Source organism: Teleopsis dalmanni, chromosome 1 (assembly GCF_002237135.1).
Source record: "Teleopsis dalmanni isolate 2A chromosome 1, ASM223713v2, whole genome shotgun sequence".
Lineage (NCBI taxonomy): Eukaryota > Metazoa > Arthropoda > Insecta > Diptera > Diopsidae > Teleopsis > Teleopsis dalmanni.
The window spans coordinates 221,242,517-221,259,069 of NC_051846.1; the positions used below are offsets into that span (position 1 = coordinate 221,242,517).

The 16,553-nt window shown below is 29.6% G+C and overlaps 2 protein-coding genes across 3 annotated transcripts; both read left to right on the top strand.

Annotated features, from left to right (window-relative positions):
- The first annotated feature begins 661 nt into the window (after positions 1 to 661).
- LOC119666627 (peritrophin-48-like) lies at positions 662 to 2,052 on the top strand. The gene is made up of 3 exons (XM_038075907.1): positions 662 to 740; positions 865 to 1,502; positions 1,572 to 2,052. The coding sequence occupies exons 1-3, from the start codon at positions 734 to 736 to the stop codon at positions 1,977 to 1,979; spliced, it is 1,053 nt and encodes a 350-aa protein (XP_037931835.1). The 5' UTR covers positions 662 to 733; the 3' UTR covers positions 1,980 to 2,052.
- Positions 2,053 to 4,687: 2,635 nt separating this feature from the next.
- Positions 4,688 to 15,280, top strand: LOC119666630 (peritrophin-48-like). Of its 2 annotated transcripts, none has more exons than XM_038075912.1 (3): positions 4,688 to 4,764; positions 13,675 to 14,228; positions 14,289 to 15,280. In XM_038075912.1, exons 1-3 carry the CDS (start codon positions 4,758 to 4,760, stop codon positions 15,213 to 15,215), a joined length of 1,488 nt encoding a protein of 495 aa, XP_037931840.1. In that variant the 5' UTR covers positions 4,688 to 4,757; the 3' UTR covers positions 15,216 to 15,280. The 2 variants fall into 2 exon arrangements, with proteins under 2 accessions (XP_037931840.1, XP_037931839.1); XM_038075911.1 differs by lacking the exon at positions 4,688 to 4,764 and adding an exon at positions 13,403 to 13,488.
- Positions 15,281 to 16,553: the final 1,273 nt, after the last annotated feature.

The following is a 16,553-nucleotide window of genomic DNA, read 5'->3' on the forward strand; positions in this document are numbered from 1 at the left end:
GAGCTTATCTTTCCCTCCTAGGTGTTTCTTTCGCTTGTGCATCATTGCCAGGCATTCCCATTTCAAATGGTATGTGGTTTCTTAGGTTTTGCTATCCAAAATAAATTTGTTGTTTTTTTTTAAATAGACTTATATCAACAACAGATATTAGTGACTTTCATTGCAATCATATTAAAGCATATTGTCATTAAAAAAAACTATAAATTTTGGTCACCAGTAGAGTTGACATTGCACTTTTGAATCCGGATGATACTAATCTTTAATTAATAATTTGAATAAATAACTAATAACAATAATAATATATATATAATAATACATAAAATATATATAAACAAATTACTTATACTTGATAAATCTAAAAGGGTCTGCAATCTCTTTCTATTTAATCTTATTAATAAAACTTAAATATTATAGAGTCATAGATTAAAAAGTTGATTAACTGAAATTGTAATTTTTTAATAAAATAATCTACGTTTATATATATTTTGTTAATATGGTAATTGCACACATAAATCGTAGGGTAAATTTAACAGCCAATATAAAAGTCTAAATGTTTAATTGCCGTTTAACAACTTTATTAGATTGATATGCCAAGATATGCCATTCATAAATTTCATATAAATATAGGAAATTTTCTTGACAATAGCATTCAATTTTTGAACTCGACTCATTACAAACGAACATAAATTAATTTTATTATTAACACAACTTATAATAAAAACGAAATAACAAAATGTTTGGTGAGTTAGGAAAAGTTTTACATTTAAAGATATATCATCAAAAAATATTTAAAAAAACTATTTCAAATTATAACATAGTAAATTTATTTTTATTAATTCGAATTTCGTTCTTATATTCTTACAGCCGATAAATACTTGATCACCGTCTGCTTATTAGCCTTCGTCCTTGGCAGTCTTGCCACAACTCCAAACATGAATAATATTTGCGCATTATTACCGGAAAAATCGAAAATTTCTGCCGCGTCTTGTGACTCATACTATTTGTGCATTGGTGACGTTGCCCAATTACAAAAATGCTCTGGATCTCAACATTTTAACAAGGACACACAGCAATGTCTGCCAGCAGATCAAGTAAACTGTTTTGATGGAACTGCAGAAGATCCTTGCAATGGACGCGCTGTCGGTACTTGGGCACCAGTCTCTGATTCATGCACGGATTTCTATTATTGCGGCGCTAATGGTGCTCAACGCAGCTCTTGTCCTAATGGAAATCATTTCCATGATGGAAATCAAAAATGTGTCCATGCCAATCAGCATCCATGCACCACCGTAGGCACAAATAATCCAGACGAGCCACCAGTTGTTTCTGTAAATTTATGTAATTATATACAAAATAGTATCTATTTTGGTAGTCCAGCATCCTGCAATTTTTGGAACAAATGTGTAAACAATGTAATGACAAGCGGTACTTGTCCAACTGGCTTTGACTACAATGTTAAAATCAGCAAATGCGATTTTCCAACTGAATTTGTATGCTCACAGGTTTGTAGAAAAAAGATTAAAATTATTTTATTATTTTTTTAATAAATTACAATTGACTTTCTCTCTTAGCTGACTCATGATCCTTTACTAACTGGTGCTGTTGGAAGTGGTGGTTCTTGCAGTAAAAAGGGAATTAGAAAATCAGCTGTCGCCTGTGCTGGTTACTATCAATGTGATGGCAGCGTCTATCAATACTATCTATGCACAAAGGGACAATTCTACGATACAATCACCCAGACCTGTGTTAGCCGTCAGTCGGCACGCAATAATTGCGATCGCTGTTCAGGCTCAAAATCCCAATTCGTTAACCAGTATTCCACAACCGGCTGTAGTGGATACTTGGTATGCAAAAATGGTGTACAACAAAGTAAAGGGAATTGTTCCAAAGGCATGTTTTTCAACGAAGATATGGGAGCATGCGTAAATCAAAATCCCGAATTTGGTTGCTGCTATCCCAAGCCTGCTGGAAATCATTAATTTTCAGTATTATATGCAGTATTATCTTTAATATTAATTATATTTACACTTTGTTTCTTACATATGAACTTAAGCTCAAATATAATTTTTTAAAGTATATATCAAAATGAAATTATCTGACTGTTTTCTCTTAATTTTTCACTTATGAATATTCAATTCGGTATTCAATATGCAAATTTTAATTAAAATACTTAACACAAAGTATTTTTTACATACATTATAAAGCATTAGGCTGAAGAAGCAGTACAAATATATACTTAGATGCAATATTATATGCTTAAAAATGAGTAGGAAGACTAATGATTTATAAGTGGGCGAAAATTTAAGGTGAAAAGATATTTTCACCATGTTTTCTGTTAGAAGTCATTAAAAATAAAATAAATTAGCAAATTTCATATTTCTGAGGAGCCCGGTTTCACCTATGCTAAGCAACTTTATCTATTACGCTATAACATATGCCGATATAACTTATTTCTCAAGATATCGAGGTTTTTAATTGTTTACTTTTTACATAGATTACACACTTACAAAAACTTCACTCACCATTTAACTCAAACTGAAATATGCAATTCTTATATTTGGTTAGATTAGGTTGGAGTGGCGATCTTGTGTCCAAGAAAGCCTACTTGAGCCCAAATAATGGCCCGTTGTGGTCACAGGAATGTCGTTTATTCAAACATAGACTAAAAGGTCAGCATATGACCAACGTCGAAAAGCAACGACATTATTATATGAATAATACAAACAACTGATGGCAATCTTACACGTCCACTTATTAGTGGTGGAGTTTATATAAAAATTTCAAACTTCAAGTCTCGAATGTCTGGAAAACTGTGCTATATCGATATTAAAAACAGTTAACATACTAAGAATAGACAATTTTTTTAAACTCATTGTTAAATCGGGCACATCAGAAACTAAAATCCAGCTAATATATTTATTCTATGTAAATATATTTCAAAAGTGATTTAAAACTATAACATATGTGAAGTTTTTTATATGAGACTACAAAAAGTGTTCGTAGTTTAGTTGCCAACCACTGAAATTATTTAGATATCTGGAAAACTAATAATATAAAGTTATAAATATAAAGTTTCAGATCAATTGGATAATATTTAGATGTTGCTTTTAAGTAAATAGCTTTAACTGCATTGGCTTTTAAATAAGACAAAAGTCAGTTAACTGTTAACTAAATTACTTCCAATATAATGAATCATGAATGTAGTTCATTAAAATATTTAATCGGAAATGAAGTATAAGGGAAAACTTTTGTCCGAAGGTTCATCATAAGAACTTGCTTGGTTTGAAATAGTATGTGGTTGGCATAAAATACTTTAATATGCACAAGACTTAGACACAATCGAATTTTAGTGAAGGCACGTACCTCATTAGAATTAAAGATCTTCATTAGAATTTCAAATATATAATAAATATTTAAATTTCAATAAACATATTTCAATAAATGGAACATTACTAGAAAAATTTGAGTAGCATCAAATAACATTCAGACAATAAAATGTTTAATTAGAAAAAACATGAGATCGTAAAAACCTTAGACAATCTTGTCCGATATTGATATGTTGCAATATTAAATGAAAATGTAAGTAGTTAAGAATTTATCTCAAACCAAATATCTTAATTTAAATGTATACTACTTCTACTCCTTTGGACTCCGGCATTGATGAAGAAATAAGTTTTAAGTTTAAATTGATAATTTATTCTAAACTTAAGTTTCTAGCACAAAATTGCGTAGTGTATGAAAAATATATTATAAATAAATTTTGTGCATTATCGATAGAAACAGTATATGAACATATAAGCCATTGTCAAAGTAAACAGTAACATATCACAAAATCAATAAGATTTCCGGGTTATTGAGGATTTTCATCTTGTCCCATTTATTGTGCTTAAAATGGCTTTACTGTGTAGGGCTGCCAATCCAATTTAACCTTACCTGTATCCTATATACAGCAAATGGAACCCTCCCTCATATATTTTTTTTCGGTTACACACAGCAAAGAATAAGTTCCCAATATAAACGGGAGATAGTGAAAGTAAATGAGTCAAGTTTCCCTAATGATAATGGATCGACATGAGTTAAGACAGAAACTACAATAATAAGTAAATTATATATTTCTTTCATTTAGGTTGTTTTATCAACACCAAGCTGAAAGAGAAAAGAGCAAATTTTTAATCTTGAATTGCCTTACACATATAATTAAATCTGAAGGCCTTTTACGCCTTGAGAACGCTTTCCAATTAAAGTTAGCTGATTTTGAAAATCGCAGAAGAAAATTTTAATCCAAAATAAATAAACTGTTATTAAACTGTATTCATATTAGTTTTCCAAAAATAGAAATGATTTAAAATTTCTTAATTTGAAAGTATATAAAATTAATCACGTTGTTTAGGAGGAAACTCTACTCTATCTAGAAGACCTACATTAATATTTTTCACATTTTCTATTGATTTATGTGCGTAGTCCAATTAGGCTAATTAGATAAGATTTATAATGGTATCAATATATTTTTCAAATATTTTTGGCTTTCTTTTTTGTCAAATTAAGAAAGCGATTAAATAATGATAAAGAGTGGCTTTTATCTTATTTATACAAAATTTACAAGCATCTGATAAGTTGATAAAATCTCATCATGTTTATAATTTTCTATATAAATAACAAAAATCAAATAAATTGATTAACATTTTAATTTAGACTTATTGTTGAAAAAGTTCAGAGAGAAGTTGCAATAGAAAAAAGTGCCTTTAACGATTTTAAAAATGTTCGGTAAAGTAAAAATTTTAGTGTTAAATTGTATTTGTTAATAATTTTATTTGTGAACAGTAAATAAGTGAATCGCAAATAATATAACTGCATAATATAATTACATCATTTTATGTTCATGAATATTTATTTATATATATATTAATAATATATATTATAGATTAACACACAATAAACGAATATATATAAAAATTTAGATCTAAAAAATGTTAACAACGTATTAAAAATTGATATAGATATTACGGTTCTTGAAATAGAAAAAAAATTATTTCAAAAATAATATTTAAAGTGATCAAATTATTTTAATTTTAACTCGTATGTGTTTTTTCTAATGAGCATTAATATAGTCCATAAATGATCCAAATACTTGATAATGATATACTTATGAAAACACGTATTAGAAAAATGCTCATGTTTCTGTTTATATGTGTTCCTTGAACTGTGCGCACTACTATATCTGATTCCTATTCCCTTGAGCACTTGATCAAATGTTCAAAAATCAAATATATTTTCAAGGAATTTTCTGATTTGGATAATCTAAATTGACAGTGAATAACACCCTGAAGAATATTACACATACTTGATATTGTTGTTTGAGGAATAAAGACTGTTTAAATTAAAGGGTTTGTTTTGTCATTAATCTTTAAAGTTACAATTGCAAACAATCATAAATTAAAAATTAGTGAATAAATAACTAAATAATATTTACTAAATAATATTTTAAGAAGAAGCTTCTTTAATTTTTCCAAAGCACAATTATTGCCTTATAGATAAACACATTAATACAAAACGTGATTATTATTTTTATTTGTATTAGTAATTACGACAATTTTATTGTTTTTAATTGTATTTAATAAAAGTTATAATGGCATTGCTATACCTTCTGCTCAAAAAGTACTCGGATTTAAAACACACAAATTTAAATTTTATTTTAAATTTATTTTATCTCCTTCAAAAATATGATCCTTCAGAAGCGATACACATATGTCAACGCTTAACCCAATCTTCCATACACTTTTCATAGGCCCGTGAAGGTATCGCTTTTAGTTCCTTCGGCGAATTATCTTTTTCCGATTCAATCGACTCAAAATGCTTACCATGAAGAGGCAATTTGAGTTTCGGGAACAGAAAAAAGTCGCACGGATGCAGATCTGGCGAATATGGTGCCTTAGCGATGACAGTGGTGCCGTGTTTGATCAAAAAATCACGTACAACAAGAATTTTCCATAGTAAATATCGCTAAATGCACTTGAGGTAGTCTCACATTAACAGCTGCTGTAAACAAACTAATTGACAGATGACGCTCAAATTTGTACCGTATGTCAAGAAAAGGTGTACCAACATAACAAAAAAAATGTTCGAAAAAGGTCTATTACTTAAGGAGTAGTTAACAAACAACAAAATCCAAATACTTTTTGAGCGGGTATACATTAAAACCATTTTTAACATATATTTTCCATAACATACTATTAGGGGTCTTTAAATTTTTAGGCGAATATCAATAGATTTGTCAATAGAATCTTCCTCACGTTCAGGAATAAGAACTTTTTTGATTACATTAGCAATTTAGTATTTTTAATACCTTACCCAATACCAAAAAGATAAACGATTTGTGTCTGATTAGAAGATTCCGTTTAACGAAATAAAGTATAGAGCATTGTCTATCAATCATATTGGTAGGAGCTAGTCTGTAATGTGGTATAGCATCGAAAATTTATTTGCATTGAGCTGTTTGATATCTTTATAATAAACAATTTCGTCTTTCCATTAAGATCTAACACTATTAAATTTTTTTTTTTTTTTGAATCTTTTTATAGGCTATAATGTCATTTACAGAACCTCTTTAAACAAGATATGCAACAATTAAACGAATTTTAAAATAAATAAGTTATAAATTAACCTAACAACAGTGTTTAAGTATTGATTATTAGTATCTTTATCATGTTAACTAGATAGTGTGTACAAGATACTATATATTAATATCGTTAATTAATATCATCATATTAGTTACGTACTAAAATTAACACGATCATAAGTATCATAATAGTGTCATGTTAAAAAAATAAAAAATATGTAATATAATATAATTATAATATTAAATTTAATTTTAATGTAAATTACAACAGCAGTATTTACTCATGTACAGTAACTATTGTATTTAATAAAGCGTTTTCGAACAGCAGTGAATTACAAGAACAAATTTTGTTTTTTATTTTAATTAATTGAATTCTTTTAATTAAAAAATTCAAAAATGTAAAATAAAAAATTTTGATGTAATTTTCTACTATTTGAAACCCCTCGAAATTGAATTTTAAGAAATAAAAAATTCGAATAATTGAATTAAAAATTAAAATAGTTGTTGTAATTTACTACTGTTCGAAACCTCTCTATATAATTATAAATTTATGCTTCAAATTGCATATATTAAAAACGTTATTCATGTTATTCGATATTTTGGTTGAAGCGTCTGTTCTGTGTAATCTTGAATGTGGTCAAATGCCTTGTAATTCTATTGCCCAAATTCAGCAATATTAAGTTGAGATATCACAATGGATCAAAATCGTTCCAAAAATTGGGACATAAATATTACAACTATATATCGTTGTATATTATATAGTAGCGTTCTATTGGTTCGAAAGTTATAGCATTAACAAGTTACTTGCAGTTCATTTGAGCTATCGTATACTATGTTTTATGTTACCTAAAATCTTATCCAAATGTTAGAAAAACTTTAAATGAGATCATTAGCTTCTCAGTACTATTATGCTTGTTAGGACTAGGCTGGTACTTCACAGATTTATACTTATAACTTCAATCAGTTTGTATGAATATACTGAGATTGCCGAACTAATTTACCCAAAAACAAACCATTGTTGAATTGAAATTTGTTTTAACTCTGACTATTAATTATATTATTATACACTACTTTTATTTTCTAAATTCCTTTTGGAGCATAAGGCCTCCACCATCGATTTCAATCACACTCTATTAGAAGCTATTCTTTTGACATCATTCCAAGTAAATCCGAAATCTTTTAATTCTTTTTCACTTGTTCCCCAGCATGTTAATGCTGGTGTACCGGGTCGATGACTATCTTGTGGGTTCCATCGCAGTGTTTGCCTTGCTATGTTATTTGTGGTTCTTAGAAGTGTGTGCCCGATCCAGGATTATTTGCGTTTTGTTATCTCAATTGTAATTTGAAGTTGTTTTGTTCTCTCTCATAATACGGCCAGCGGATTTTGAGAATTTGTCGAAGAGTCTTCTTGACAAACACTTGGAGCTTGTTTTGAATTTTCTTTAAAGTTGCGCAGAAAAGTACTGACTTAATAATTGAGTTCAACACGCGAAACTTTGTTTTTAAAGAAATGAGAGGTTGGAGATATTGTTATATTACTAATAATATAATATTATTAATTATATTGAGTTATATCATTAAATTTGACACTTTTACGATTTAGTATGTAGATTTAGAAGCATTTTGATGATATCATTTTGTCAAGATATTAAAATCGACTATTCTAAGCAATTTTTTTCACTACACTACAGGACAATGTAGTATATAGATAATGATGTCGTGGTTTAAAAAACAAAAATTTTTACATTTGAATTTTGTGTAAAAATGTAAAAATTTTAGGTACTTATTAACGCTTATTTTATTAAAAATAAAATTTTTTTGTTATTAAAAATTGCAACTTCTAACTGTCTGAAGAACCATACTGTAAATATAGCAGAACGATAAATATCGCTCACAATGGTCAATTTTATCAAAATCCGTCATTAAATTGACATATCCAGGAAATTCTTGTCTAATAAACATCAATCAATTGGTAAACTATATAGTATTATACTGTATATTAGAAATAATCAAAAATACTGTAATATTTTTTTAAATTTTGAAACAGTATCTCTAAAATTATACCCTAAATCTTAAGCATGTTTAAAAAATCGCATTATGAAATGAAAATACTAATCAAATGGATTAAAACTTTCCATCATTTTATCAGGTATTAAAATGCCTACAATATTTTAAAAATTATTTTAATCATCCCCGAATATAAACATCATGACTAACACTTCAAATCTAATGCTAATCAATGAATGAAGAAATTTATATTGTAATCACAATAAAACGGCTTTATAAATAGACTAGAAACCTACACAATCCACATGCGAACTGTTATCATAATGACTTTTATATTCAACCCATAATCGCTTTATAATTTCCAAAAAGTTAACAGTTTTACTTGGTATATGATAGTGAAAAGGTAAATAAATAAGAAATTTATGGCTTAATAAAAATGGAGTGAAAGTAAGCAATATATTCACTACATATTCCAGTTGCTATAGATAAAGTAAACAAAACCATTTCCAAGAATTTTAATTATTAACTTGTATCTAGTAAATTATAAATTTCTGAAGACACAAATGGACGTAAAAGATTTATTTTTTATTCACTATCTGATTTTATTAATTAAAATTCTATTTAATTTACGTTGTGTAATAAAATTATATAAAAAATACGGAATCGAATGTTTAATAATATAAATTTAAAAGTGAACATAATATTTAGAAAAAAAAAATTAATAAATTATATGATTAAATTATCAATAGTAATTAAAAAAAAATAACTAATAAAACATAATGTTTTTTTTTTATTAGTTTGTATAACGTTTAAATAATTCAATTATTGTGATTCTTAAAATTTCTTTAAAATGCAGTTTAATAATTATATATTAAAAAGTATATATTATACTGCAGATGCAAACTGTAGATTCTGATGAGTCGGCCACACATGAGCTGTTAGAATGCCCTGCACTAATGCACATACGGAATAGGCTCCTGGGAATGTATATTCTTATGGAAGAGAAATTAAAACTCTGTAGACTACTTTTTATTGACGGGCTTAGAGACTTACTCTAAACCTAGAATGGGGAATAATAGACCCAACGGTCGCAGTACCACATTCCCTAGCAATAATAATAATAATCTATTATACATATATGCGAAACTTATATATAAATATATATGTATATGTATATAGAGTTTGTCAATTAAATACATATATTATATGTATACACCTCATAATCATCAAATAATTAGTTTTAGGAAAAAAATTATAATTAAATTTTGTAAAAATTAATTGTCACACAAAAAATTAGGATTCAATTTGATTATAGTAAAAAATATGTAATATATTCCGAGAAGATATAAAAATTTGCAACGTTATCGCAGAGCAAAATAATGAAAAGGAAAATATATTTCAGCAAAGCATGCAGAATAAGAACCTCTCCGCCTATTATAATAGCAGCACTTCACAGTTAAGATTTCTTTATGTAGTTATCAAGTTTTCAATTTCTAAATAAACCATTTTATAATAAGAGAAAATTATCAGAAAATCTTAAGAATGCCAGAATTATATATTTTAAAATTATATATTTATTTTAAAAATCTTGGTTATGCTATTAAAACAGAACGCTAAATGGTAGGGATCTTGAAAGAATTAAATGGAAGAATTAAGATTAAATATAAGTATTAAATTAATCCTAATTAATTCGAGTTCTAAATTAGATAATTTATTGCTGAATTATCTTCATCAGTGAATTAAGATAATAAAGATTAATTTTTTTTTGTGGTGAGGAAGTGGAATGCTTTATGCACAGTCAAATTGATTGTCGTCGGATTGGTGTGACCAACTCCCTAACATTAATATGTAGTATATGGACTAAAACACCCCCTCTTCAGCGAGACTTATTAACCCTCAGAACCGCTTTCGCATTACTTCAAATAAAGATTAATTAAGATGAATAAGATAATTAAGATATTTCTTCAATTAATATGAATAACACGTAAAATCTATAGAAAAATAGCGTAATGTCCTTTCTAAAGTAATCTGTTATCAGATATTGTATCACCTTATAAAATAATTCTATTAAAATAGTATTCATGTATACGAATCGACACATCCAAGTGTAAATGCATCCATGTTCCCACCAGCAATACAAACAATTCAAAGGAAAGCCCTTTTAAAAATTTGAAACAAATAAAATTCTACTGATTCTATTTGTTTAACTGTTTATATTACATCAGACCAAACACGACTATCAAAACTCTAAATATTACCGTAATATATTAATATCAGCATATATTTTTTCGAATAGTATATAGAAGAGTCGTCTATTTCAATTAAACACGACAACACTATACCAATTGATTTGTTTATTACCGCTGATCCAGTCTGGTGTAACGGGTAATTCGGTCTTCTACTGCTCACAACTCGAACACTTAATCGAAACCATTAACGAAAAGTTACCAGAGCTGATTAACAAAAAATAAATAATGTTCAATCATCACAATGTAAAGCCACACAAAACTTTGATAACTCAGAACACAATCACAGAACCATATAGTCCGCATTTTAGACCATCTGCGTATCATTACAATTGTGTGTTGTTATCACAATGCCAGGTCACACATATCTTTGGTAACTCGGCTTAAATTCACAAAATTTGGTTAGGAAGTTTTGATTCATGATTTAGTACAAACTTTTCAAAGTCTGACTACAACTTTTTTTTGGTCTCTGCAAGACACTATTAATGGTTAAAAATTGGTTAACTGTGAACCGCTGGAAATTATTTGGTCAAGTCTTTCGCTGATAATCTACAGAAGTTAATGGAATTATTGATACACTGATGAAATAATATATAATATATAAATATATCATTAATTAGAATTGATTTTCAACAAAGAAAATTATTGCTTTAAAATATAGCAAGAAACCTCGTATAACCAATAATGACTATTATGTTATTATTAATACTATGGTATATATTGTATTGCTTTACATACATTTTAAGGTGTTTATGTTAAAACTTTTAAGAAGGCATACAATTTTAAAATGTATGAAACTTTAGTGCACCTATTTCTAGCACACAGCTGTGAGGTATCGACCTACAAGTTTCCAAATACCAAGCAGGTCACAATTTTTCATAAAGTACTAACCAAATTTTTATATATTCGCTACAACGGAATACTAACACAGCTCTTTAATAACGGAACAAGAGAGTCGTTTTATCAAAAGACAATTTAAAGATAGGTTAGTCACATTATTCAAAATAACAGAATAACAGTACACTCAACGAAAGTCTTAAAGTAAAAAGGGTTGGTTTTAAGGCTGACAATGGAAAAATCGCTCAATCAACAGTGTCAGACAATAGAAGTGGACTTAGGCTCATGTTATGTAGGGCGTCACGAGCACGTCAAAATTAGTTCTTTCTAGCTATGACGGAAATGTATGTTATGCAGACTGTCATATTAGTTTGTCATTTAGTTTTTGATTGTGCCTAAACTTTAAAGGAAATATATACATACAACACGTACTGAGTGACGAGGCACATTTTCTCTCTCTGCTCTCATGACCAATTTTAAAAGAACATTTTTTCTCTCACTCTCAGTTTTTAAATTTGTATTGAAAGCAACAGCAATTTTGATTTTGACGTGCCCGTGACACGTTGTATAACACAAGCCTTAAGTATCTTAAGTATTCTAAATAACCATATCAAGACTATTCGCAATGTACACATCACATATTAATATATTATTATTTTAAGTAATAGGCTTTTAAAGCACCCCGACCTAAAAGATCTATTGTGCGCCTAAAGGCCCAACTAGGACGATTTTAGACTATTTATAAATCTTGTAATTGCTGTGGGCTAAATTTTACGTATTTGACTTGGGACCAATATCCCGCTTCCAAGGTAATCGAGTCTACGTCTTGCCACCGCTGGACAGTTGCATAGAACATGTTCTGATGTTTCCTTCTCCTCATGACAGAGTCGACAGGAATCACTTTCTACCATACCTATAATCTTCATGTGGTGATTAAGTCTACAGTGTCCTGTAAGAAGTTCAGTGTAGATTTTAATATCGTTTCTGCAAAGGCTAAGGATAGCATCAACTTTGATGTGATCAGGATCAATGAATCTTTTTGACTGCCGCATGCCTGTTTAGGGTCTCCAGTGTTCAAGTAGATGTTGTTTCTCCCGTTCACATAATAAGCTATTTGTGAAGCTATTTGTTACTCCGCAAAAGAGCTCTGGACCAATGAAAGGAGTATATGCAATTAATATATTAAGAAAACAATGTAGAAAAGCTGTCATTACCCACCGGGTTGAAGAGCTAATAATGATAATTATTCTCTCTTATCCGATAATTATTGTTAGTGTTAAAGAAAAAAACTGTTTGATCGTATCTTAAAATATGTTTTATTAAATTTTTGTATAAAAATAATCGTCTCATATTATTTAACAAAATATTTGAAGGTTTCTGTTGTGTAAATTTTAATGAATTGCAATGAAAGTATCTCATAGCGTTTGAATCCAATTGCTATCTGTTATATTTTTTAATTATTTTTTTTTATCAATTTTGCAAGAAATAAGACAATTAATATCTTTAATAGGAAATGTCGATTATTAAAGTACAGCTTATCATATAACTCAAGTGATAACTTTATTTTTTTTTTAATTTAATTATATTTTTTGTGAAATTGATCAAATCTAATCTCTAAACTCAATTTTGCGGAGTGTTAAAACGGTTCCGAAGAGTAGGTATTTAAGAAAGTTAAACTAAAGATTCTTCTACAGTCGTTGGAATTATTTTATCGAAATTAGTGGAAACGAACGAATTATAACAAAATTATAACGGTATTCGAGTGATTGTGAAGAATGTTTGGTGAGTGCGTGAATGTATAGTGAAAAAATGGAATTGTCATAATCAACTTCTAATACTAAATCCAATATTGTTGTTGAGCAGAATCAAACACATATACAAAAAATAAAAATAAATTATTTAAACATAAATTACTTAAGTTAATTGCAAAGCATATCTAAAATAATGTGTTTTCATTAAATTTTTTAGGAAAACAACTACTAACTTGCGCCATAGTCTTGGCGATTGTATATTCGATCAATGCTGAGTACAATGTGGATACCTACTGTACTATGGTGCAAAATGGACAGAAACTTGCAAGTGTCGAATCATGTTCAAAATTCTATACATGTCAAAATGGTGTTGGCACTGAGGGAGAGTGCGGTGCCGGTCTTTCGTTTGACAAGAACTCTCAGGGCTGTAAGGCTTCAGCTCTTGTTGAATGCTATTACGACAACGATGATCCTTGCAACGGTAAGGACAAAACTTATGTGCCCATTGTTGGTACATGTGATGGTTGGATATACTGCACCAACGATAAGGAATTGGGACGTGGACATTGTGGTAGCGGCATGATTTTTAAAGATAAACAATGTCAATACGGTTCATGTAATGATAACATTAATGAGGGTGTATCAGCTGGTATGCAATCAGTTTGTGATATTATGCAGGACAATAAATTCTTTGGTAGTACGCTTGATTGCCAAATATGGCAGAAATGTGTTACGGGAGGCCTTAAAACCGGAACATGTGGTGATGGCTTAGTAAGTTTTCATTAAAAATAAAATAAATTGCATTACAACATTTTTAATTAATATTTAAAGATTTTCAATGTACAACAACAAAACTGCAATTATGAAACCGGCACAGACTGTTCCCGTGTAACTGGTGAAAGCGTACAACCTGATGAGGAGTTGGATTGTCTTGCTACACAAAATGGACAAAAGAAGGGTAGTGTTGTGAAGTGTTCAACATTTTTCATTTGTTCGAATAAAAAATGGGTTGCCTATGAATGTGATACTAATATGTTTTATGATGTGAATCATGCTACATGCCTCAACCGTCAATCTGCAACGCCAGTGTCAACTTGCGATCGTTGCGAAGGTTCAAAGAAAAAATTTGTAAATGCCGTTGACCCAGATTGTCAGAAATATACTATTTGTAAGGATAGCGTAAGAACCGGTTCCGGTACCTGTGATGATGGCTACTATTTTAGTGAACCTTCCCAGGCATGTTTAGCTGATAGCAAAGGTTTGGAAGCATATGCATCCAAAAATGGAGCGTGTGCTGTTCCAGCACCCACGTCGGCACCCACTGCTTCACCAAGTACTGGAACATGCAAAACTGATAACAATAAATGTGTTTGTGTTGATACAACAGAGACCGATTGTCAGTGTGGATTTGATGAAGATGAAGAATGTGACGTATGTGCTGAAGGTGTTGAAGCTGATGGGACATGTGTTGTTTTACCACTTGACACATGCATAGTAGATGGAACTAAATGTATTTGTAGTGATACCGAAGAAACAGACTGTCAGTGCGGATTTGATGCGGATGATGACTGCGAAGAATGTGACGATGGTGTTAAAGATGGAAAATGTATTATCCCTGATGTATGTATTGAGGATGCCAATGATGATTGTGTGTGTGAAAGTGGAAAAGCTGAAGGTGATGGCTGCACATGTGGTTTTGACGAAGGAGAATGCATTTCCTGCCCAAATGGCGTTACAGCTGGAGACTGCGATGCATAATTAATAAAAAAAATAGCAAACATTAAATAATATCAATTTTTATTATTTGAGAAAGTACTTTTCAATACAATTTTTAAATAAATATATATGAAAATGAATAGATTTTGAAAAATTTTTTTCCTTACTACTTTACGCATCGTAAAAGTAAAAGTAAACTATATATTAGTGTTGGCTAAAGTAATACAAAAATTTTTCAACAGTTACTTAAGATACTGCTCATAAGATAATATCAAGAACTATAAATTTAAAATATATTATATTTACGTATTTATGCTTTTCTAGCTTTTAGATTCAACGCGTAGTTTTTGTCTAAAACAATTCCAACTATAAAAAATAAGTAAAGTAATTTTCATTGACTATCTAAAAGTAATTGCTAATTTTTAAGTGATGCTAAGGTTAGGTTAGGATAGTTTGAAGTGGTGGTTTGGTGTTTGAATCACACTTAGGGTCAAAAAATAGCCCGTTGTAGTACCACAGCATTAGCATTTGTAAGTGCGTTAAAGATCAGAAGTCTGTGCACGAGCAACGCCGAAAGACACGTAGCTCTCATTAAATAAAAGCGATCCAACCTGAGAATTCTATAAATTCACTAAGTCCAGGATGATAGCCCGGAAGTGATGCTAAGCATGTGTATTACGATAACAAAAAAATTTATTCACATGTACGTTCGCATGTATGTGATACTGTCTTAAGTCAAAGTAGGATTTCAATACTGATTTTGAGTGACAATTACAAAAAGCAATTTTAAATTGTTTCTTGAGCTGAGTAGGCTATCTGAATTACCTAATAATATGTAGTAAAATTAAAAAATTTAAAATTTCAGAAAAATAAGTTTTATTTTGGTGGGTTTGAAAATTAATTTTTTTTTTTTTTTCAAAAGAAGGGTTGGGAAAAAGTCACCGCGTCACTGCATCCTCGAGGATTATTGTGACATACCCACTTCAGTTCGATAGACGAGTAGCAGTTAAGAATGCCAGTATGTCCTTTGGAAAGATGTTGCCTAATTCCGTTATAAGCGGATAGGCAATGGATAAGTAGCGAAGTCTGAGTCTTGCAAGACTATCACAGTGACACAATATGTGTCCTCTTCTTCGTAACAAAGTCTACAGCTATCGTCTCCAGTAATACCTAGATTCAATAAATGTTTTTTAACTCCGCAGTGTCCAGTTAGAAAACCTGTGACAAGTCGGATGCCACTTGAAAATTACTTAGTTACTTCCTTTATTATTGGTGAGTTTATTTAAAATCATTCATTCAATTAATGAAATTTTATTTTTGGAATTGTACTGTCATCATGCTTTACCGTAAATCGCTTACAGGGAGAGTACAGAGACAAAG

Bases quoted from the DNA above. Each gene is read 5' to 3' on its own strand.
- LOC119666627 (XM_038075907.1), top strand. The intron at 1,503-1,571 runs GTTTGTAGAAAA...TTTCTCTCTTAG, and splicing joins CTGAATTTGTATGCTCACAG to CTGACTCATGATCCTTTACT.
- LOC119666630 (XM_038075912.1), top strand. The intron at 14,229-14,288 runs GTAAGTTTTCAT...TAATATTTAAAG, and splicing joins GAACATGTGGTGATGGCTTA to ATTTTCAATGTACAACAACA.